The 26,202-nt window shown below is 38.3% G+C and overlaps 1 protein-coding gene across 7 annotated transcripts in view; it reads right to left on the reverse strand.

Annotated features, from left to right (window-relative positions):
* Positions 1–18,400, reverse strand: part of NR1H4 (nuclear receptor subfamily 1 group H member 4) — a 44,350-nt gene extending 25,950 nt beyond the window's left edge. For 2 of the 7 annotated variants that reach the window (XM_027666479.1, XM_027666461.1), the window contains exons 1-2: positions 11,047–11,208; positions 5,849–5,988 (exon numbers count right to left, since the gene is read on the reverse strand). In XM_027666479.1, coding sequence (XP_027522280.1) covers positions 5,849–5,933 — 85 coding nt within the window. In that variant the 5' untranslated portion in view covers positions 5,934–5,988; positions 11,047–11,208. Of the gene's footprint in view, positions 1–1,188; positions 1,346–5,848; positions 5,989–7,994; positions 8,228–10,833; positions 10,960–11,046; positions 11,209–18,382 lie in introns of those variants that run through there. The other 5 variants (XM_027666466.1, XM_027666477.1, XM_027666473.1 and 2 more) reach the window with 5 other exon arrangements.
* Positions 18,401–26,202: the final 7,802 nt, after the last annotated feature.

Genomic DNA, 26,202 nt, shown 5'->3' on the forward strand with positions numbered 1-26,202 from the left:
TTGTTTTACGTAAAACAGACTTAACAGCTGAAACTCTAGGAAGTGGTCAGAGTCCAGCATGATTTTTGAAGATAATGAGGTTGCAATTATGTAGGTTCCCCCACTTTACCTTAAAGTTCTGAGGGGCTTTTGTTTGGTTTGTTTTAAGTAGACTTGAACATGATATACCTGTAGACCTGCACATCAGAATCTAGACCAAATAATTTCTTATCACAAAAGAAAAGTAATCTTATCTTGCCAAGCGGAAAGTACATAAGCTTTTCTCCAGATATATATTCGTAGAAGTATGTGATGGACTTGTCTCATGTGACTAAAGCATAAGCAGTCCAGTAAAATCATTGGAGTCACAGTAGTTTAAGCAGTGAAACTGAAATCAGAAGTGAATGCACTGGACTACACCAACATTTTATGTTTGTGTGATCTTAGCTATTTTGAAACGTTTATCTGTTTTTCTTTTTGGAAGCATACCTTTTACATTTTTAAGGAAAGACTGCCTAACACACACAAATGTGATGTTACTTACAGCTGCAGATCTTTTAGATTATGTTTTGCAAATAAATGTTTTTCAATGAAAACATTTCACAGAAATACGGAAAGCTTACTAAAAACCTTCCCATGGATATGATAATTGTCTCACAAATATTTTTCCACTGTCAAATGAAACTCACTGAAGAGTTTTGCTTTTGTTACTTTCAAGTTTACACAGAATATTTTACATAAAACTTGAAAAAATATTTGACTTGTAGAAACTAAAGGTAATTTTCCTTATAGGAACTAAAGAAAGTGCTTTCAATTTGTAGAATTATACTGAGGTTATGTATAGACTAAAGGTGGTTTTATGCAGACTATTACAGAAATTACAATGAGATCGTTAATGTAAAAGTTATTGTTCCACTAATATGAAGCTAATTGAAGAGACTAAAATTCTAGGCAGGTTCAAAATATGAACATCTGGCTCTCCTTTGATATTCATGAAGGAACATAAAGAAATAACAGTATTCAGGATTAAGTAATTCAAAAACCATGGCATAGCCATTAACAAAATCGCAATTTAATTCCAAACAAATTATTTACACATCTTTTAAAAATCTTTTGGCTTAAAAAAAACCTTCTAGCATCCTACAGTTTCAAGGAATAGCGCAAGAATAGTGGCAAAAACATCCAAACAAGAACACAGCAATATCCTACCTCAGGTAGGGTTCAATCTGACCATTTCTTGAAGTAAAATACTCTCCTTAAGGTGCCCAGTCTTCCTTTCCCTCTCTTTTTCTTTTTTCTTCCTCCTAAAGACTATCTATAAATAAAACTTTTTAATTCTGCTCTGTCTGTATCCTATTGCCTTCTTTACTGTGAGAACTTTCTTTAAGATTAGAAAGGAGTGACACAGACCAGAGGTTGTATAGTTTACTGATTAACTTCATTACAGAGAAACTTGTTTGTAAATGTCTGAAACAATATCCGTTCCCAGCGTGGATTTACCTGGATAAAATTTGGTTGTCATTCGATGGGATGCCTTCAAGTAGCTTAGCCTTGTAATTTTGTACCTACTGTGCTTTAGTTACAACAAAATTTTTATCGATAAATATTCTGTAAAGTCAGATTAACCACTTCCATAGCACAGGAAGCATGTTTTAGCTGAATGGATTAACAGATGTTAAGTACAGAAATTTTAAATTCTCAAAAAAAGACCAAAGTGCTTTGGCCATACTGGACATGTCTGTATGAGAAGATAGAATGGTTTGGGTTGGAAGGGACCTTAAAGATCATTTAGTTCCATATCCCCTGCAATGGGCAGGGACACTTTCCCCTTAAACAGGTTACTCAAAGCCCCATCCAGTCTGTCCTTCTCATTAAATTTTTTTTCTCAGATTGCCACTCTGGTTTTGCTCTTTTCATAATTATTATACATACAAGATTTTCTGTTTTAATTTGTGTTGGCTTGTTTCCTTTTTATTTGGGGGTAAATATGAGCCTAATTATCTTCTCTACAGGGATGAAGCCAGATGTTGCATCATCTGCCAGGTGGTGCTAAAGACAAGTAGTTATTTAACATATCTTATGATCTTGAAGCTGTTTAATCAGTTTGGACACTTGACCCTACTACCTTTAAAAGAAAAATAGAAAAAAACATAACTAGAACAAATGCAGATTTATCTATAAGGAATCAGCTGTTCAAGCTCCTCTTAGGCATTGTTCTATGCCTACAACAATTTTCAATGGCATTTGGTTGTTCTTTAATCGAGAAGTTTAGATGTATTGCTTTCTTTTCCACTTTGTTACGTGTAATTTTTTTTCGTGTTCTTCCTTCTCCATTCCAATACAGCTTTTAAAAGTGCTTATTCACCCCAAAAATTTCTCAGCAGGGACATACGTAATGAGGGTGGCATTTCTTGTCTTGTTAATGTCATGTTAAAAGAAAATATTTTCAGGCCATCAAAAAATGGTCTTCATTCAAACTAAGTGTATAATAGTACTGAATTACCTCTTCAGGTTCCTAGAAATAATTCTATTTCTGATATCTGAAGCTTCACACCTACTATCTTGCATACTAATAACTTCTATATAAGGTGCTTTCACAGAAAACAGAACGGAGCTATTGCTTTAGAGATGTGCTACTTATAATAGAAATGACAGTTTGAGTCAAATGTTGTATATAATTCAGGTGCCATACAAATATATAGGCTTACCCTCCACATTTAAGATTTGAAGGAGAGATTTGTTGTCTGAAAATTAATTCAGTCCCTTGTGATAAAGGGCAAGTGATGACCATTGAAAGAAATAAGGTAATGGAAGTACAGGTATTTAAAACACATATTGTCCCTAGTATGAAAAACTTTCAAAGGCAATTGAAAGAGGTTATCAAATAACTTTTTGCCACAGTCTTGCTGTCCCAGCTGAATTGCTAAGCCTTATAGCAAGGCTTGTCACAGTGCTCTGCTAATGCACCTCACCATGTTCTGGGTCACAGCTTGTGTCCAGTCAATTTGGAGCAAAACAGAGAAGTTCAGATCAGTCTACATCCGTTGTGGTTCTAAAGTGAACTACAAAGCTCCCAAAGATTTTAAAGGAGACCAGGATTTCAGTCCTAAATTACAGAGGTTAAAAAATACAATTTGGTAGGTATGTCACTTTCTCTTAGTTCAGGGTATGAAACTGGACCACTCTTCACAGAGCTGGCCCTGTTCAGTCCAATGGGGCTTGTGAAATAAAAACAGAGTTTGACTGAGAAAGGGAAGAAACTCAGTGAGAAAGATCCCATGGAGACCCACACACCTCTGGGTTTTCTTGTCATAGAGTGTCCCTTTCCATCACTGGGAAAACCAGAGCTGCAAGAAAGATAAAGTTGATTTTGCATGCTGATACTATAGAGATTGCATCATTTTATGAATTTGGTTTTGGCCACTTCTTCAAAGATATATTTTCTGTAAAGAGGTCTGGGATGTTTCTAAGTCACCTGAGTAGGGATTTAGATAAAGAGAAGCAGTTTTCCAGGAAGACAGGGTGGAAGGGAACGACTTTTACTAGGTTAAAGATTCTTCCTCATCTGCATTTCTGGACCTTTTTTTCAGGGACTTATAACTATAGAAGTGAAAAACTGTAGAACACACTGACTCCAAAGACATACAGAGATAATTTACCTTAGACACATACTATTAAAATGACAACATACAACTTCCAGCTACTGAAAGGTAGGAAACTCTTCTTTTTTTTCTTTAAACTCTTCTGAAACCTCCTGCAACTAGAAATCTTGAGGCTAGGTATATAGAAGTGCCCTGAAATTACCATGGTGATGAGGCTCACAGCACAAGCAACTCAAAATTGACATTTCTTTTGAAAGACCTGAGCCTGGTGCTAATGTTTGGAGATTCAATTAAATTTGTTTTTGAGGTCTAAGGACACTCTCCCCATAGACTAAGTGAACCATGATAAAAAGAATACACATTTCCAAGGGTTTTTTTTTACAGAATGCTAGTATGTATCTTTGAAAAAAAGAAACTGGTTTGTATAAAGGCTAATGTTTGTAAGCCAACAATTTTCAACTTATGAGCTGTGATGTGTGAGAAGTCCTGAGAGAATTTTGTACTCTAAGGGCATTGAAAAGAAAAGCTTTATTCTTTTTACCCTGGGTTCACAAGTCGCTTCCTGCCAAAACTGAATTTCAAAAAAAAAAGTAAGTAATTTACAAATATAAAATTGAGACGGAAAACCAATTCCTACAAGTCTTTCGAAGAGAAGAGTCATATTTTCACAATGAGTAACTTTCTCTGTGGACTCAGTTGCATATTATTTCTAACAGGCTTTTTTTCAGCTATAAAAGCAAAAAAGACACCACATAGGAGTGACGCCCCACTAAACAAAAATCAGCTTAAATGAAACACAGCAGGTGTGCTGTGTCTCCTTCCTAATGGGTCCCCTGATTCAACCCCTTAATACATTATTTCTTTCTCTTACAGAAATGTCAGCTTGAATTAAATCTCCATTTTGCTAAGGTCTGAAGATCTATAATGGGAGACACAATCCCTCTTATGAAGGCCTCTCAACTTGTAAGATTTCCCTGTGAATGGAAAGTATTTTACACATTAACATTTTTCCTAGTATTTTAAGCTACCTGATCATTACTCTTTAAAAATAATGAAATAATTACTGAAAAAGTAGATACTGGGGGTAAATCTTGATAAAAATCTGAAGTATTTCAGTTATTCAGGAGTTTCTAAATGATGACTAGATTTGAATATCATTCTCCTCCTTGTATATCATGACCTGAGACTAGAATTTACAAGTTGCGAGGAAGTGTTTTAGCTCTTTGCGTATACTTTTTTAACAACTCCAAAATATTTCTCCCACCCAACCCCAACACAGAGAGGGATAAAAAGCAGTAACACACAATAATGGAATGGGTTCTGCTTATCATTAGTGATAGTGCTTTAGTTTAGCTGTATGGAGCCAGGAGACTGGAAGTGGTTTGACTAGAGAGATGCTCCTGACTTCTGAGAGCTCTGCAGCTGGAGTGGCTCTGTGTGTCAGAGTCCTTCCATGCCCCAGCTACTATTCTTGCTTCAGACAGATAAAACTGGAATGTTTTCATTTTTCCAGCACCCAAAAAGGCAGAATTGTGGAAACTTCTGAAGTGTTGCAGCATTCTGCATATCTCTCAATACTCAATGTTTCATGTTAGTCAATGAAGGACCCAGTCTACCATCAAACAAAAAGCTAAAAAATGTATTATTCTCTCTTTTTTTCTTAGTAGAAGACAGCTACCCCATGCTTACAAAATATTGACCAAGAAATTTTCATTCACTAGTAAACTCATATGTAACCTTGAAATATTCAGTGGGACCGGAGCAAGGAGAATTTCCCAGCCTGCTTTATAAATTTTCTTGTGCACTGAAGTTAATAGGATAAGGTTTTAATAGTCTTAATAAGAAAAAGACTTTAATTTAGGTGAAATTACTTTCATAAATTTGCATAATATGGCAATGCAAATACATTGCAGGATAATTTTGTTACTAATTAACTGGAAATACATCTGCTCAGCTTGATTTAAATGACTCGCAGGAAGATAACAACCAGCCTGCATACAAAGGTTTGTCTTCACTGAATGGTTTTTGGTATTAGAAGAGTGTTACAAAAACAAACTACAGGCTCTGCTATGAGCAGTGATGAGAGCAATAGTGTGTGGGATTACATTAACACCACAGATCCATTGTTATTTCTTTTGTAAGTATTGAAGATTCAAAAAGGTTGGCACATGTCTCTCACATGTCCTTGACTTGAAATTTCAGTGCATTTTCTTCTAGGTTCCTGAGTAAAGGACTGCTTGCTATTTCAACCTGATTTGGTGACTTACCAAACAAATGAGGACCTTCAGCAAGAGGAAATCCATCAGCAGTGGCTAGCTGATGATGTCCAACTAAATTCATTTCAGAGCCCATTTATTCTTCAATTCAGAAGGAATATGCTGATTAAAAAATAGGTTGAAAGGAGACCCTGAGAACATATAAAGCAAAAAGAATATTTAAAACTAGATTTTGTGTACGTAATATAAGGCAGGATTCAAGAGGTTGTTTCAATATTTCCTCTGACAAACACTGGCTTGAAGTTATAATACCTAATTCAGCCTTTAAATAAAATGCTGCATTCAGCTTGTTTGTTTTTTTCCTTGCTGTGGCATATTTTATTTGCCATCCTTCTGCTATTCATTTTAAACGAATGTCAGTTTTTGCTCAGATTTATTCAAATATTCACAGACTGAAGCTGACAGTACCACTCTATCCAGGCCATTCCAAATGCTAGGCTATTAAAACAGAGGCGAGACCTGCCATTGCCCCTACTCTAGCAGAAGCTAGAGCTAGAGTAACACTGCATCCAGAGGGAAGGTGCACAAGAGGCTCCCTTGCCCAGGTCTGGTTCATGTGAACGGAGTGGAGCAACTCCAGATTACATTTGAGGCAGGACCATCAGCAACAGGAGAACATACAGCTCCAACAACGAGATGTCTCAAGAGCTTATACAGACGCCAAGAGGATTCTGCATAAAGTTGACACAAATCTGTTTTGCTTTATTGTCTTAATTATTTATTTGGTTTTATTCCCGTGGGACTGTCCCTGGGAGCTCATTTCCACTAACTGAAGGCGTTTGAAAGTTATAACCCAACTCTGCTTCCCAGTGAGAGCTCAGCATGCTTCTCAAGCAGAAATGAAGTCATCTGACAAAAATGTGAATGCTGCAGGAGGCCCAAGTTCTGAGCAGGCTGGGAAGTAACTTATGAGACTGGCAAGCACACTCTGTAATTATATTCAGATTTGTCTCTAAGGATTCATTAAGTTCTTTCTTGACATAAACAGCAGCCCTCTAATTAGATAGATGCATTTTAAATGTCTGCCCACAGATAACTTAAACAGTTTACTCAGAGACGTCAAAAGCTACTTGTATCACAGACCAGATAGGGTTCTTGTGGCAAACAACACGTAAACACACAGTCTCAAATCCAGCACAGAAACAGTTTTGCAACAGCAAAACCCCTCAAATTATCTTGGACGGGGCTTGGCCACCAGCCCAGCTACCCCAGTAGGTCCATGTTTACTTTCAAGCATTTTACTGCCTTGCTACCACACTTGCTAGGGAAGGTATCTGCTGGACTCAAGAGGTGGGGCTGCCCACATGGCTGCAAAGGTCCTACAGTTCCTGACAGTCTTCTCATGAACCGCCTATGAAAAACCCTTGGGATGGGATTCCTCTTGCAGTCCATTACAAGTGTTCTGGAATGGGAGAAGACAGTAGCACAGTTCGGACCTTTATAATGGCCAGCAAGAGAAACATCAAAATGGGGCATCTTCAGAGGACTTGTGAATATTTATCTGGATTTTTTTTGCTGAAGATCAGAGAAGAGAGGCCATCGCCACCTTCTCCCCATGTTCAAGCCCTTCAGTATTTTCCTTACAGCCCATGGGAGTGCAACCCTTAGAGTTCCTTGCAGGAATTGCTCTCCCTAACCAACCATGACAATTATGTTCCATCACTATTACTACTCCTCATGTTTCCTCCTCAGACCCTTAATTTTGATATGTATGGATTCAGTTCAAATCAAATGTTCATGATGATTTTACACTTCCCACCTTTCTTAATACTTCATTTTCTTTAATATATTCCACTGATGCAGACCATTTATGGGATTTCTTGGAAAAGACTATTCCTATCTCCTTAGGATTTCTGCAAGGCACAAGACATGATCACCATTAAAAAGGTTGGAAATACATTTTCCATTGCATGTATCTTTGCTATTGTAAATTTCCCTGAACACCAAACTCTTCATTAAATACTGATTGACATTTTGCTTTGATTTGCTCTGGAGTCCAGCCTGCTGTGAGCTGTCTAACCTGTATTAGATTTATCCATACAATTAATTTCACTGATATTTAAAAGCAGCAGATACTGATTTCCAGCTTTCAGACCTACACTAGGTACACAGTATAGAGCATTTAAGCAACACTTACCTACACTTTTTTCAATTCTGGGAAATAGGTCACTATAGGTCTGTGTTGCAAAGCATCGCAGATCTAGGGGTGGACTCCCTTCCAAAAAGCTGGTTCCACAATGTGAACTCTGTCCTTAACCTCTTCTCAGCCTCATCCTCCTGGACTCTTTCTGAGGTTAAACAACTGTCGTCCCAACTGGCTGCAACTCCCATGGAGCTGAGGCATTGGTCTAGCCAGTGGGATAGGCACACCTGGCAGATACAGAGAGGCACCCAAATTGCTGCCAGCATGGCTGGGTGAGAAAGGATGCCCATGTGCAGCACCTATACATGGAAGCTCTTGGCAGAAGTATTTCTTCCACAGCTAGAGGGGTTGAGGCATTCTTTTGACTGGTAACATATGTTAACTGTGTCATCTTAGCTTCCAGAATAAGTTAATCTACATGAACTGGATCAATAACCAGTCTCTTAATTCAGATTTCTTTATTCACCAAACCCTATGATATGGGAAAGCTTCTTGATATTTGTAGGCATCTTTGGTATGAAGAAATATTCATAAGTATTTCTATGTCATGTTTGCTTTCTTATATGAACTGCTTCTTTGGAGCTACTGCTATCATGATGAATCTAGACTACCTTAGCCAACTTGACTGGTACTCCACACTAAGGTGTAACAAAAAGCCCCTGCATTAGATAGGTAAAAGCTGTAATAAAGGTAACAGTTCCAAAGGAAATCAGTAGTGCTCTCCAAAATAAAAGCCCCTTGAAGAGAAAACATGAGGCATGGGATAAATCATAATTTTTCCAAATAATTATGCTATTTAACTTTTGAAATAAACCTATTCGCTCCACCACCTTTAGAGATTATTGTCATAGGCCAAAAATATACAGCAAAGCAAAACAGGAATCAGCATGTATAAAGTGAAATATATGCCCAACTGCTCAAGATTATAGTCATCAATTGCATTTTAAGAGATCCAAATTACATAAAATTTTATTACATGTAACCTTGAACAAACTTCTGAACAGTCAGTCAACGCATGTTGACATGTTCTATGTTTAATTGAGAAAATTGACGTGTATATTATAATACATGGGGCTTTTTTTTCCCCCTGTATGGATACATACACATTTATTCAGATTTCTGAAGGATATATGTTCATTGGAGTATACAAATATATATGTATACACATGTGCATTGGGATGCAGGTTTCAGATTTATTATGGACTCTTGTCAGTGCACTGCCTGTGCTATCGTCAATAGTAAAGCTTTCCCTGGCTTCTGTGTAAACAAAGCCAAGTCTGTTAGTAATATAATTAAAGTTAAACCTACTGAGCTCACTGAAAATAAAGCATCATGGCCTCATCCTTTCAAGTAACAAAATTATGTTTGATCATCAGAAAAGCTCTATGACGATCTAATTGTGATTTACCTTCAGAAGAATGATTGAAACTGTTTCAGTTAATCAGCAAAGGAAGGCAAATCAAAGCACTTGCAAAATTTTTCACAAATATTAGTGAGGTACGTTTCTTCCACCTGTCCCATAATATTGTCCCATTCTTTACACATCTGACTGCCTATTGCTCAAAGAGAAATTTCAGTAACATAATAACCTATGGCCCAATTCAAACCATTAACATCAATGGGAAGATGGATTCCCATCTAGTTCATGGGTTTTTGATGTGGCCTCATAGCCTTTTTGTAGAATATTTAAGGCAGTGCCTCAGTTATGTGAGAGGCTGTTTTATTTACTTGCTTGTTTTTTTTAAAGTGTATCAAAGAGACATGAAAGCATTAGGAAGATTCATGCTTTCTGTTTCTAGCCTATTGCTGTTAGGTCATTTTGACAAGCATGGCACCACAGGCAACTACATAGCAACTGATGCAAAATGCAAGCAACAGTATAAGCAAGTTTGAGAACCAGAGGCAGGACTAGTGTTACTGTGTTTGTTTGAAATTTTCTGTTAGATTTCTTAATATGGAGTCTAAAATTAGAGCAGCAAAGAGACATGGGACACAGAAAAAAACCCATAGGGTATTCTTGCAGCTTAGTTAAGAAGCAAAATCAAGTATCTAAGACATAGGTAGAATTTAAAACTCTACGAGGAGTTTCAATAGCATTCCTGTAGGCAGGCAAGTAACTTCAAAGAGTGGGGCCAGCTTCTGAGTGTCGCTGGGATGACCTCCTGAACACCATTTCTCTTCCTTTCTCCGGCATCTTTTTCATGTCTCAACTGATAAACCTGCAAACCCTCCATTCCTAACTTTTTTTGGACTCCTATTTAGCCTAGTGGAATCCCAATCTAGTTTGGGATCTCTAGGTTCTCTGTAACACAAGCAATAGCAATAAAAATAACAAAAGCCAAATGTGTTTCACCACGATAATAGTTGTCTGAAGAGAAACAACTAGCAGGAACACTCAGATTAAAGTGACATTTTCTTAAAAACTAGCAATGGATTCTAATAGTAATCACTTGAAATTTGAAACACCCTTTTCCTTGTGCTAGTTATGTGAAATAAGAACTAAAGTCCTGGACTTTGGAAGATGCACCTGGAATTTCTACACGAAATTGTCAAAGAAAAAATCACGTGAAACAAATATAAAAATACAATAAAATTACATGAAACTGTTCTCTTTCTGGATTGTCCTCTGCCCATTAATCACATTGAAAACACTGTCTGTTCCTAAAAGGATACAAAAATTAACAAGTATAATTTAAAAGCTAACGGACATAATTAACTAGATAGATTGCATGAAAGACTCAATATCAAAGTTACACTTTCTTTTCCAGTGACACACAGAAGCCAGGTTTCTAAAGACAAATTTCAACACTGTCATTATTTTTCATGACCTTACCATTTTTCCCAAGGGGAATTCCTGCTGTTGAGACAGTTTTTTGCATGAAATTACTTCTCCTTATATTATTCTTCATTGAAATACTAAAGCTTTAAAAATATGATTTTTTTTCTGGTCAAAAATCCATGAACATCCACTAAGTAAGTCAGGTGAGAAAATTGCTTTTATACTACACAACAGCAAGAGCTATCAGTTTAAAGAATTATTACTTACTGTTTTTTTCTGGAAGACTGCGGATATCAGGATATAAGACAGTTCTGTGCTCAGTTCAGTATCCTAATGATTCTCACACAGGAACATTTTTGTTTTGTTTTCTTTTTAGGTTTAGCAGAAGGCTGTAGTGATAACACAGTGAATCAAAGCTTGGACTCATTGGCTCAGTGCCCTAATGGACAAGGATTACTCATTAACAATTCTTTCTTTGCGAAACTCTCCAAACAAGGGCTGTATTAAAATGAATTCCAACTCAACCATCAGCACAGAGATTTGAGATGCTCCTTAATACTTTAATTGAGTGCACGGGGGAAGCTAACTCAAATAGCAGGGTGATAGTACCTCGCTGCTGATTTTAACACTTTTCTTGCACATGTACATTTTTATGGCATTTTCAGCCTCCTTGCCTTTCTTACCCAAAGAGCCAAGATGTCATTCTAAGATTGGAACCATATCTTGATTTCTAAGTAATTCTTTCACTCTTTACACTTTTTAGTGTACACTTTAGCATTACACTGAGTACTGAAGCAGAATGGGCTATAAATTACAGCATCACAGGGATGTAGGGACATTAAAGTTTAGTTCCTGGATCTGCCACAATCTCCAACAGACTGCATAATTTTGATTTGGACTCATTCTATGAAGTTTTAGATGTGAAAGTGAGGCCCTTAACTTTAAATCTATTAGACTCATGCACTGTTTGTGCATAATGGGAAGAAAATGGTACCTGTAGATAGTAAACCACAGCCCAGGTTGGCTGCACTACATCTGAAAATGCTGATCTCTTGCCACTGACAGAAAGGGGACCTTGAGCTACTATATCCCCACTTACCCAGTAGAGGAATTAAAAGTCAAGTGGAGCTGATTGAGGCTGTTCTGTTTCAGCATCCCACCTACATACGAAGGGTAATAATTCCCTGTTTTGCATTGCTAAACATATCTGGTGGAGACAAGTTGATCTGGCAGTGGTGATGAGAAAAATATCAGCCAGAGGTGACAGCTGACAGCATCACTCATGGTACATTCATGACTGCCACACAGTATATGGTCTCCATCCTTCCTTACCTATTTGCACTGTCTGAGCAAGACTTAATAGGCAGAAACACAGGCTGTGCCTCCTACTTGAGCAGAGAGAGACATTGGGCAGCAAATACAGTCCTCTCTAGGAGAAAGGTGAGAGCTGCTGGTCCTGAGATTACCAAGAGTAAATTTCCCTCACTTTGCCTCATTTTAAGAGAAAACAATAATACTTTTAAAAGAAATATTCATCCTCAAGCTTATATAAAGGAAATTCTCTGTTCTTCTCTTGAAAGTATAATTAATAAAGGGTCTTTTTTACGTGTCCTGTCCCTTGCACATCCACCCGGTAGCCATCCAAACACTTGTGGTACAACAGGTTTGTGAAGAGATCAATGGGAGAATGATGCCATAAGACTGTCAGTGGACACTAATACTCCCAAAGGGGTGCTGTTTTCAGGGATTTTTGCCTACAGTTCATTCCAGCAGGCACTGGCTGTATGATAAGTACATTTAAGGCTCTCGCAGTTCTCACTTCTGACTCTCTGAAAGCCATCTCACTACTGTAAATATAGAGATTTTTGTTTGACAAATTCATGCTTAGCAAAATTGCCAAAGTAGTTTCAAATAGGAGAATTCTTCCAAAACAACCCTACCCACAGGAGGCAGGAGATCTCCCGAACTCCAAACATGCAAAAATCCCATCTAACACTTTCCAGTACACATCCACTCCAGTGAAACCTAGAAAACACATGCCAAAAAAATAATTTCTGAAGCCAATAATGGATTTTGTCCCTTATCCAATGAAAAAGCAGAAGCAGAACCAAAAAGTCCAACAAAGGTCATATGTCTCATGGAGCTTTCTACCTCTTGGCTAGTTCTGCAGTTCTGAAATCTCTTTTTCAGCTTTCAGCTTCCTGCAACGTTGCTCTGAGGTAGTTGATGGCACAGAGCATTGCTATTTAGAAGTCCCTAGAGACCAACTTTCAATAAAGGTTCTTTCCCAAAAAGCATTCTTCTCTGTCTGGGCGCTGTTTGTCTGACAGCAAAGAGCTCAACACAAAAGAAATGGAATTTAATACTCCTATTCACCAACAAATTTGTTGCATGAAAACATTTTTCCTTTCCTTACAATAATAAAAAGGCAAGTGTCAAAGTAGTGCTTTGTCCACTAATCAATACTTTCAAGACTTTATAGGGAACAGCAAAGAAAGAATCCACATGATCAAAAGAGATGTTGCCTGTAGCAACGACATGTGGCTTGTTCAAGCCAGGTGTTCATATTTATTGTGGTTCATGTACAAATGAGAATTGAAGAGAAAGGAATTAGAGCAAATCAAATATATCTTTTGTAGTGTTAGGAAAGACAATCTACATAGCATTGGGGGGAGGAAAAAGAGAAAAAGAGAAGATTCAAATACAGTAACTTATAAATGGAATATCTTTTTTGAGATCACTTGCATGCTATAATTTTTTAAATTTCAGAAATTTAACTAACATCTTAAAACTAGTAAACAATAGTAACATCACATCGGTATCTGATAAAGAGCATGTGTTCTAAAGTACATACATGCCATTATCAGTGTAAATACATGTTCAGCAACAAAAACAGGAATACAGATAATATTCAGAGCTAGAAACCTGTCTGCCTAGAAAATACCACTTCATAAACTTTTAAGATTAGTTTAGCTTATTCAATAAGTCTTTCCTTAATCAGAGCCTCTTCATTATAAATTGCTCTGATTATTCAGTTTCTGGAAAGCGTAAAATTTATTCAACAATCCTGTGTTGTGCCCCCATGAAATCCAATAGTCTGTCACTCACATATTTTAAGTAGAGTGTCAAGAAGGGTAAAATGACCACAGCACAATCTCTCCTAAGAGGGGGAATTCCTCCCTGATGGAAGGCAGTTAATTTTTACCAAATGTGCTCTAGCAAGAGCATATATGTTATTAAGAAGATACCATCTTACAGCCACCTGGGTGCAAGAGGAGAGCTGAGTATATGTGGAATCAGCTGCAGTATCAAATATTAAGCTTCAGTAGGGGGGAACTTGGTCTATGTCCCTCTAGCTGACTTCAACAGAAATTCAGAATGTTTTTCTAAGAATAAGTTCCAGTATTCCATGTGTCAGTTCTCTCTCATTATTTTAAATTTTAATTAAGATGCTGATATTACATGCTCTTTCCCACCAGAGTTTACAAGTTTGAAAGTTCCTAGAGAAATCACAGCTTTAGGTTAAACATGCTGGTACAGTATTAGCTGATAAGAAGTTTTACTAGAGGCCTTGGACTAAATATACACTTGATTCTAACAAATTTTTTTCTCTTGACATTTTGATGTTTTACAGTATGGTAGTGATTGAGTTCAATAAGGGTTAGTCTTCATTTATATAAATATTTGGAGAGATAAAATTATTAAGGAATGTTGATGTTTTCCAGCAAGTGAAAGCACTGTCCTTTCATTAATAAGTTGTTCTCTTAAACTGAATGTCAAAGGTGACAAATGAGTTATTATTAATAAATAAATATTAGAATATTTTTAGATTTTTTAAATTGTTAAAATAATCACATTAAGTAAATTCATTCTGCAAACTTTTAAACATCTACTTTTGTCTCGATGTCAAGAAAAAAAATATGCATAAAAAGACTAGTTCAGTAGCTAGCAAGAAATCATTTATTTCAGGATAGGAGAGGAAATGTAGTCTAGACGTATATAAATGGATACTGTAAGCCATTGGAGGTGCAGGAGGAGCCTCTGCTAATGCTATTTGGCAAGCTGGAGGCACTGTTAACCTTTTAAACTCTCGGTTCTATACTTTACTGTTCTAGAGAAGGCTCTACCATACCTTGAAGCATTGCAGGCAGATGACTGCTCTCATTATTTATTGAGAGGGAGGGCTGCAGAACAGGTACCAGACCCCCAACAGGTACCCAGAGAAAAGCCTAGGGGAATCTCCCCACCCTGCCTCAAGAAGTCCACCGAAACTACCAAGGGAACAGTGGAAACATCAAACACTCAGCAACTGATAGAAAGCTCATTACATCTGCCTACCCATCCGGGAGAAAGGGGAATATCAGGTTCTGCTACAAGGAATCATGCAGGAAGCTGTCTTCTTCCTTCTACAAGGGAGACACTTGTACATCAGGGAGGAACAGAAGCGGGTCTATTCCATGAGGGGATAAAACAGAGCTGAGAATAGCTCCACAGTACCTGATGGGTCAACATGCAGATAGCAACAGACCTAGAGAAGGCAACATGGAGAATCAGGATGAGGGGCCATCCAGGGATCAGCCAAGATCGGTAGGAAGTAGGGCTAGATGCAGCCCTGGAGACACACTGTTTGCAGCATAGTACAAGATCCTTCCAGGAGGCAGGGCGGCAGCAGGACTGGAGATAATGTAGGTTACAGTGAAACATCTGCAGTCCACCCAGAGAAAAATACACTCCTGAGCCAGATTATGAGACACCAAGCACACTTCCAGCTCATCACAAACCAGGAGCAGAGGGCCAGGCTTGATCTTAAATAGCCCATCTTAAATAATCCCTCAGCCCACAGTCAAGGCATGTGGGAGGCCCCAGATGAGGCTGGTCAGAGTTATTAAAGCCTATTAATGCCTCAAGACCCTGATATAGAGCAGTTCTCAAAGGTTTTTTTGACTCCTCCTTGTTCCCTAACAGAATTTAGACAATGAACACAGTTACAATCACTTGTGGCAGGCAAGAGGAGTAGCAGCAGGACAAGCCCCTCAATGTCCAACTTGTACTGAAAATACTGAGATATTAAAAAGCCAGTGCCACTAGTTCAGCTGAAGAGTACTCATGACACCACCCACCTAAGGAAAGATGAAAGGGGTTGGAAATTAGATAATGTTGGGTCCTCAGTATAACTGAGATACTGCCAAGCTCAGAAAAGTACTTTCATGGACTAGGGCCCACGTCAATTGGATCATCCTCTTGGTTTCCACCCTGCTAACAGTTGATACTGAGGAGAAAAGGGGATTTTAAGGCCAAGAAAAGGTGTGGTGTTTGAAGAGAAAGTGAAGGGGATATTGAACAATAGATCTTGGAAGAATTAGTTTATTATTCTTTCTTTCCTAAACTTCAGTTTACATCATTGCATTCTGAAAACAAATTACTTCCCTTTTTAGAAGAAAGAAATTAAATGCGGTATAAAGTTTATTAAATTTAAACAACACATATCAGGAAATGGAGAGGTTACTTATCTCATAGCAGTATTAGCTTGGGCTCACTCTGAAACAAAGCTTTATTTATCAATATCTAATCTGAATACTGTTTTTGTCCAAAATTGGGTCATATCCCAAAATACAAATCATTTGCATTGGCAGATACCTCATTTATGTCAAATCTCACTTGGCTGATATATTTCATCTGCCCATCTCATCCCAAAACAAAAAATATATAACAAAAACAAGTTACCTAGAGAATAATGATAGAGTAGATTTCATGCATGGGCAATCTGTCTAATTCTGTTTCTTGTCTTTGGTGACCCCTCCTGCCAAACCTTCACAAATGAGGAAGTCTTACATATCCATGAATTTTAGGCTTTAACTGTTTGTCTAAATAGGTGTGTAGGATAAGACAATTTATGTAGAAAAGGGAAAAAAACGATTTGAAGCATGGCAGTTCACCCAGTCAGCAACATAAGCCATTGTCTCTCCCTCTGCACTGGCTCCTCACAAATATAGAGCCAAATTAGAGATTTCTGTCCTTTCCCTCTAGCTTTCCTCAAAATTGCATCACGCTACAAGCCTTCCACCAAAACTCGTATTTCCCATGAGCAGAGGAGTTGCCTAACCCAGAGAATCTGTCATGCTCCTACTGCTGGTAGAATAAATCCTCAAGAGCCTGTGGTATTAGTTCCTGTGTTTCACCGGCCAGTTTTAGCCATATTTGTATTTCTTGGACACAGAAACTGATTACCACAATGGCAAATGAAAAGGAAGGTGTTATATTTACAGAAATACCAGCTAGGAAGTTCTTCAGAGCAGTGATTGGACCAAGCAGCCAGCCCTGGTGTTGACTGTTTTGTGTGTCGGGAACCAGCAAAGAACTGGGTTTCAGTAGGAATCAAGATCCCTCCTACCAACCTCTTTGATGCACAGAAGAACTGTTTAACAAAAACATCCCCAGTCCACACGAACCAGCCGCCACGTAGCATGGAGAATAAAGTTCCAGCTTCTGATCTTTAAAATTTGAGTGAAAAATTAAAATAAAACAGCTGCTGTTCTAGTTATCATGAAGACTACAGCTAACTCTCAGCTGCAGCAAACTACATACGTATTTTTTTGGCCAAAACACACGGGTGTCTGTGTGTAAGTGTTGCTATTTCTACTCAAAGGAAACAGAATCTCTACACGTGATAAAATTAATGGCACTGACAACTGAGGGGCAAAAGTCATGCACTATTCTTTTCCCGGTAGTCTTTCCCCAAAACAGCTGCTGCTGATAAACACAGCATTAGAAGCTGACAGAAGCATCAATGGTACCAAATACTGTAATAATACTGTGATTATTAGGCGCAACTGCTGCTGTTCTAATATCATTAAACTGATTACATTCAACACGTAATGTATACTTCCTGAAAGTGATCCTCATGTAAACACAACAACAAAAGGGATTCCTTCCTGCGTGCATGAAAATTACCGAGATACTAGCAGATGACTCTGTATGTCAGGTTGTGTCTCTAATGTGCAGCCACTAAAAATGCATCCTGCCAAATAAAAGATTGATAGAGGAGAAGAAAAATAATGCATGTGGCAACATTAGTTTTCCAGAACAGAAATACTTTTCTCCTGGATATATGACATCAACCTGGAAACGTACATAAAGCCTGAACTGCATTTTTTTTTCCTCCACAACCAGGTCATTCCAGAGAAGGCCAAGGAAGGGTATACCTACCTGTTACCACTTTCAATTTAGTCCAAGTGAGGTAACTCGAAGTTCAAAAACACAAGGGAATCTCTATTTTCTGTGACAGAACTGCTGTTCAAGTGGGTGATGCACTGTAACCTTAAACTATGCAAGTCCTTTATGCCACTGCTATATCGTGATACTCTCTATATTCAAAAATATTTCCTCTGAAGAAACATCGTCTTAAATCTTTTTGGAAAATTTGACAAAGCATAACCAAGCTGTATTGTAAAGTTGATCTAAAAGTGAAATTTACCAAACATATACCTCTCCTCAAACATTAGAGATTATACTAAAAAAAATGACTGAAAAAATAAGATAATAACAAGTATCAGAGACTTTAAATAAGCAGAACAGATAAATTTTAGTACTTCAATTTACTTACAACTCAGAGAACTGGGTTTTTTAAATTCTTCTTACTTTCTAAATATCTTTTAAAACTAGCAGAGTTGATACTCATTTTATCAGTTTAATCATTGACTTCTTGCTTAACTTGTCTTGTTACCTAGGTCTTTAAAAGTCAACAGATAATAATATGAAATAAATAAAACCTTTGTCACTCATTCCTACATCAAGTTTTATGTAACCCTCCTAAATATGAGTTGCAATAGAAACCTTTGAACGGCATGCCAGTAAAACAGAGTGTATTGCAAAGAAGCTGATAAAGTCTTGTTTGGAATACTGTCAATTTATTCCAGGAATTTAACTGCAATTAACCAGATACTTTAGGCTTCTTGAATGTAATAAATCTCTGTTCTGTAAATATTCTGCTCCTTATTTCTTCAAGTGGAAAAGCTTGATCCATAATTCCCCAGACACAGTTTTTTGAGATTGCCAGTAAAAGTGGGCAGATATGATGATTTCTCTAATGGGAGTGTCAACCAGCAGGTGCTAAAATGAAATGAGACCTTGACTGCCTTTACACCCAACCTTGGATTATTTCAAGGCAGTAACTGAGGTGTGGAAAAGCACTGTTTTCTTGTACCTACCTTGATCCCTCCACTTAATATCACAATTTAACAGCATTTTAGCAATCTGCTTCCTAGTCCAGAGTTTTAGAAATGAATTTTAAATTTGATGTGTCTCCTTTTTTTCCCTTTAGGTAGTGGATATTCATATATCTCCTGCTGAAAACTTAGCTGATCCCCAATGCAGCTTGAGGTGGGAGGAAATAAAAGGAATTAAAGGTCTGTGTCCCTCACAGGGCTCTGATCTCTTTGGGATCATGGAGTCATTGTGGGATAGCTCATGTCACTGGAGTGCTGTCTTGGGTGGATATAGATCAGCAAGGAGATGAAATTGCCCTGCATGTGAGAGCAGCAAGTATGTATGGACCTCTGCCTTGGAATGGAGTCTGAGTCAGCTAAGATTTTACAGATGAGGATTAGAGGCAGAACAACGAGGGCAGTGTTGTGGTGTCTCCCACAGATTGCCAGAAGAGGAAGAAGTAGATGAGATCTTCTTCAGGGAACTGGAAGAAGTCTCATATATACAGCTTGTGGTTCTCATGAGGGAGTTTAACCACCCCAATATCTGCTGGATGCAGATATCCAAGCAAGGACAAGAAATCCAAGTAGTTTCTGAAGTGTATGATAACTGGTAACTAACTATATGTGATAAGAACTGACTGAGAGACAGAAGAGAAAATATGCTCTGCTGGACCTGATTCTTTGAAACAAGGAAGAACTGCTTGGCATGATGAAAGTCATGGACAACTTTGGCTGCAGTGACAATGGTACAGGGATGTTTAAAATCTGAAGAAGCAGAAACAAGACAAAAAGCAGGATCATAACCCTGCACCAGGAGAGCAGACTTGTTTGGAAAAATCTCATGGAATATAGCCCTAGAGAGAGCCTGAAATGAAACAAAATCATCAGGTGCCCCATATGGATGAACAAGGAGTTTCTAACTAAAATCAAACAGAAAAGAAGCACACAAGTGTAGAAGCAGTGTTACAAGATTCAGGAGGACTACATGCATGCAGAGATGATGTTAGTAAAGCCAAAGCCCACCTCACTGCATATAGTGAGAGGTGTGAAGGGCAACAAGAAAGACTTTTAAAGGTGTATCAGCAGCAGAAGGAAAACTAGGGGAAATTTGGGATTGCTGCTGCATGGGACAGGGGACTGGATGATGAAGTACATAGAGAAAGCCAAGTTGTTCAATGCCCTCTTTGTCTCAGTCTTCACAGATAAGAGCAACCTCCAGGAATTTCAGGTACCTGAGACCCATGAAAAAGTCCAGAACAAGAAAGACTTGCCCTCTTTGGAGTAGAAGCAGTTTAGGGACTATCTGTACAGATTGGACATGCACAGGTCTATGGGCCCTACCAGAATGTACTGAGTGCTGACACCACTCTGAGGCCACTTTCGATTGTCTTTGAAGGGTCATAACTATTGGAAGAGACTGGGCAAAAAGCAAATATCACTCCTATCTTTAAGAAGGAGGTAAAAAACCTGATAGACTTCTATGACAAGAAGACAGGCTTAGTGAAGGGAGAGCTTGATTTTAGCAAGGCTTTCAGCCCTGTCTCCTATAGAAACTTCATGGACAAAATCAGAAAGTTCATACTAGACGAATACACAATCAGCTGGATTTGAAACACGCAAAACTGTCTCAAATGTTTGGGATCAGCAGCGTGAAGCCCAGCTAGAAGCAGTAATTTGTAGTATATCCCAGTGATGAATACTGGGACCAACATACATTCATTAATAATCTGCATGATGGGACAACAGCTTTGCAGATGATGCAAAACTGGCAAGAGCATTGATACAACAGCTCCTTGTGCTGCCATTCAGAGGGGCCTTGACAGGTTGGAGAAATGGCCTGACAGGAATCTCATGAACTTCAACAAAGGGAGATTCAAGTCCTCCACCTGGGGAGAAGTAGCTCTGAGAAGTAAGCAAATTAACTTTTGCATCTTTCACTAAGACAATAGGTACAGAAATCTGTCTCTCCGAAGAAAATATATCACTAAATAAATTAAACTGTTAAGCCTACTGCCAATTTGGGGAGCACATCAGGTGCAGAAACTAAAACTCTACACCAGTTTGTTGGATTTTAGTTTCTCATCCTTAGTTATTTCATAGTTTCTTGTGGGAAGCACTAATGAAAATATTACTGAAAAAATTCTTTTCTTCCTAGAAGGATTTGTCCCAACAATTCCTGATAAGGAAATCTGCATGTGTGTTGTGTTGGGGCTGAGGGTTTGCTGACATTCAGCTGCTGCAGTAATTTGATGGCTCAAAAAAACACCCTGTGATATGTTTTTCAAACTAACATATGCCTATGTTCTCTGAAATCAATCCCAGCCATTGACATAAACCAAAGAAAAACCTGTTAACAAACTCCTCCTACGTGCCTTTTTGAAGAGATGATTATTTGTTAAACTTTGGATGAGTCTTTCCCAATAACTGGCATGAGTCAGTACTGTATCTTCTCTGAAAGACGTAAAATTCCCCAAGAATCATAGAATCATATAACAGTTTGGGTTGGAAAGGACCTTTTAAAGGTAATCTAGTCCAATCCCCCTGCTATCAGCAGGGACATCAACTAGACCAGATTGCTCAAAGCCCTGTCCAAGCTGATCTTGAATGTTTCCAGGACTGAGGCATCTACCGCTCTGGGCAATAAAGAGGGGGCAAGGTGCAGAGAGGTGTATGGGCCAAAGGTATAGCTCAGGTGCAGTGAAGGAGGGATGGACTGGGAGCACTGAAGGACTCTGGGGTAGGGATATAGCTTAGGAGAGAGAAGGAATTAGCTGTGGGACTGGTCCTTGTTATAGGTAAATATAACAACAGAAGATGCCAGTCGACAAGGGGCATTTTGAGCTGCTTTTTCATGAAATTGGAATAGAGGTGGTTGTTTGGGAGTAGTAAAAATATAGATGAGGAATGCAGAAAATTACCTGGAGAGAGTAGCTATTTCTCATGATCTGAAAGTTCATGTAACCTGCCAACCAACAAGGGTAGGGGACAGAGATCCTGACTGCAGTTCCCTTCCCAGCTTCATCAGCAACTTTGCCCTCCAGCCCCATACAAGCCTGACAGTTCCCTGTGTGCTCTGGCAGTGCAGAGGGAGCAGGGCAGGTCAGCACAGCCTTGACCTTTGGCCAGCCAGGGTAACATTTCAGCTGCCTGCTGTGGACTGGTGGCTCCAGCTGCTGCTGCCAGCAGGAACCTTGGCACAAAACGTAAAATGCTCTTTCTAGCAAAAATAAAATAAAATAAAACAAAGTAAAAATAAAATAAGGAATATGCTAAGAAGTAAACCCTTGCTATTTTTGACTCTGTGTTGTCCTGGTGTCTTGTGCACCATTCCGTTAGTTAGCAAGGGTCAGGAGAAGCCACACGTGGAAACAAGAAAATACAAGTTAAAAGATAAGGGTCTGGTGTGACTTTTCTGCACTCTGTCGAAAGCATTGTAACAGGCAAATCAGCAGCCAATATGGGCCACTGGGAAATGTTCCCAGTGAACAGTGCAGGACAGAGGACATTCCATTGAAGTCCCAAGCTGAGGGAAAACCTATCCTTTGGGGTACTCCCAGTTGCTCCTGCATGCTGCACACGGCATCGTTATTCCACAAGAGTAACTTTACATCCATTCACACAGATTGCCCTTCACTTGTTTGTCCTGAACGTTAATCTCTTTCACATCTAAATTCAAGTTTCATGTGAATAGTATGACTTCCCCTTGCCCACCATAGATCAGCAGGGACCCTGAAGCCCCTTCCAGCCCCCTGCAAACTTGTACCAGCACAAACTACAGAACTGACTGCTGTCAAGTGATAAATTGGGTCTCTCAGGACATGCAGACATCTTTTTTTTTATTACACACTGGGGAGGGAGCAGAGATTAAGCAGATGGGATCAAAGTCCCCTCCCTAAAAAATGCCATTTCCCTTGTCTTAATCACTGTATCAGCAAGTTTCTTCAACTAAGTCCCTCACTCTTCATTCCAGCTATGCCCAGCAGAGAGAGAGCACCTGGCAGGGTGATGATTGCCATCTCTAGAAAGCAGAGCTATCTTTATTGGGGGTGCTCAAGTATTTCCTAGTTTACAAAAGTTGTTGCCTTCCTGGTTGGTGTTCCAATGATATGTGAAACACCTCTGGACAATCATAACTGAGCAAATGGACATTTATTTCTCACGAGTTCCAGTGTTTTTCTGATACATGTTTAACAAAATGGCCATGAACTGTTCAGAGGAGCTCTGAGTTTGTCATGCAGGTAGAACTAAGCCTAAAATAAGCAGTGAAGTAGTTGTCAAAAATTTGTACAGCAAGTGTCTGAGCACTGACTTTATTGAGCAGATAAATACTGTTATACATAACCAAATGTAGTCTGCTGCTGCAGATATCCAATAAACTAATTGAATAGGGTGGGTGTGGGGTGGGAAGGGGGGCTGGGATAAGGTGACAGGAAGAGGGACAACAAATTAAATGGGTCAACTTTTTATACGGTCAAGACTTAAAATACCCCAATGGTATGATTCTGTGGAAAAATGTGTGGTTCTTATGTTACAGATAGTTCAACATGAAGTACCATCTTACTACATTTCTTACACAAATTTCTTTCTTTACTTATGTAATTTTGCATGCAGAAGAACTGTAAAAATGATAAGCAGTATAAACACCAAAACAAAAAACAGTTGAGGCAAAAAAAGGACAACTTTTTCTGTCACAGCTAAACAGTGTTATCAAATGGCAGATAAGAAATAACTGATACCAGTATATAAGTAATTGAAACCATTTTTACAAAGAAGCCTGCCAGACTGTCTTCTGCATGTATATATAGAGCTGCAGTAGTATTAGTAGTGTTGCCTTGCTAGCAGTGTTATCTAATCCAACATAAGCATTTGGAAGACATAAGGATGAGAAGTTTTTAATCTCTCTATTAATTCCTGATTTCGTGAGAGTTAAGGTTTTAAGTGAGACCTGAGTGAATTGCCTGAACCCTAGGATGGTTCAGGATATCAGATCTTGGCCCATCCTTTTTAACTCAAAAATGTAGAGGACTCCAAGTTCTGTTTCCAGGATTTGAAAACTGATTTCTTAATCCAAACTCAACCCTCCCTCTGCATTGCCTCGTAGCTGCAATTTACTCTCTTTTTATCTATTCTTCAAACCACAAGAAATACCTACTCCTCTCTCTTGAAATATGAATAATTAAATAGCACTATAAAATTAAGGACTTTAATGGAAAATAGGAAGGTAACAAATCTGGTTTTTTATGAAATTTTATTTAAAATAGTGACTAAACTTTTAGATCTCTGTAACTACCTGTCAAGAGGAGTCAACTGGAATCATACTTGTGAAGCCATATCACATTTTGCATGACCTTGTGTTCATTTTTACCTTCCTACTTTCAATTAGTTATGTTACACATGAGACTCCTTCTGGCTCCTTGTTAACATCTGGCTGCCCTTGTTATATATTTTGCCCCAAAGTCTGTACATTCTTTTGTACTAAGTGATTATTTCCCCGAAGAAATTCCTACTCAGGTAAATTTTTATAATTTCCATCATTAATTTTTCCTTTTTTCATGACAAGGAACATTTTGTTTAATTCTTACATAAATATAAGAGCAGTATTAATTATCATTGAACTTCTGCTAGTAACGCCTAAAAAACACAAGCTGCCAAAGAAATAAAAGCTACAGCTTTCTTTGTTAAGAAAGATAACAACACTGAACAATACATTCCTGTCCGGCTTCTTCTCTCCTCAAACTTGAATTCATATTCTGTGGTCTATCTTACGATTTCATGCTGTGGAAAGCTGACTCTTCCTCTGGCTTGCTTAAGATCTCTATTCCAGTATAAACTAAATTTTGCTCCCTTTTGCAATCAAAAGCCATTTTCAAATCCAACTCTGAGTTGTATGAGCACTGTCATAGTTGAAAATACGAAGAACTTATTTTGGATGTGGGGACAAAAAATATGCAAAAAATGTGATGAATGAAGTTTAATCAAGCTATTATTTTTCCTTAGAAAATATCTTTTGAGTTATTCACATCCACTCCTTTTTTGGGAGTCAAGGCTGGGATATGCCAGCTGTTTTCCTGATTCTTTAAATGTACCAAGCTGAAACATATTTTAAGAAGTCAGTTTTAGGAGAAACACCCTCAGTGACTGCACTTCCTTCGATTCCACAATAAAATGCTATTGGAACAGGTTGCAGATAGAGATATCCAGCAAAACTGGAGTTACAGAGTCGGTTTGTTCTCAATAAGTTGTCTGTATTCTTGGTCATATAGGATTGTGGAAGCCACTATGTAAATCAAAGAGTTGATTAAGTAACAGAGATTTTCAGGAAAGAAAACTAGTTTCCAACCAGTGCTGCTGTTTATGCTTCATGCAATGTACCTGAAATATTTAAACAGATGAAAAGGAAAGTGAGAAAGACAGCCCAAACACCTGAATGTGAGTGCCAGGAAAAGCACTGTGCCATGCATATAACTTCAACTGGTCAGAGTTGATACTAGGTCTCTGGAAGAAGCTAAATTTGGAAAAGAAAGAAAGAAAGTGATTTTTTTTTAAAATACAAAAGCTTATCCAAAGGTTTTTAAACCATTTGGATTCAGGGTACTAAATAATGCTTAGATGTCCTCTGAAGTCAAACTTCCACTGCACTAAATCAGTGCAGTCTGTGGATACAAAATGATCCTGCTAAACTGAGCTGCTCACTGTCACTTGTGACAGCTGTGGCGCATCTGTAACACTAAGAAATAGGAGCTACATTCACCAGAGAGGCAACTGAGCTCTCATGGGCCAGCTGGCCATTTTCCAAAATTTTGGGATGTTTGTAGTTCTTTGTCATAACAACTTTCACTCCCTTTGTGTTCCTCTTAACAAGACAGGAAAGTTACCCTTTATCATTACTGGGAAAATGATGCTGCTTCTGAGAAAATGTTACTCTTTCTAGAATGGTACATTGTCTTGTCTTCTCTTTCCTCTCTGTCGGATTATACTTATACAGATTATTATATTAAATCCCTTCATAATATGGTTTACTCTACTAAGAGTTCCTGTAGTAACTATATGCGTGTTACATCATTGGAGAGGGAGAAAGAATCTGTTTGCTCTGCACATATGTAACGCAATGGCCCTCTTTCCTTTGTAAATTGTGGTAGGCACTGCAAAATATCTTGACAGTAGCTGGACCAGCTACTGTGTGATAGACTGATGAAAACATTTGACTCAGGTTCCT

The sequence above is a fragment of the Corapipo altera genome, unplaced genomic scaffold, assembly GCF_003945725.1.
Source record: "Corapipo altera isolate COAL_440 unplaced genomic scaffold, ASM394572v1 1, whole genome shotgun sequence".
NCBI lineage: Eukaryota > Metazoa > Chordata > Aves > Passeriformes > Pipridae > Corapipo > Corapipo altera.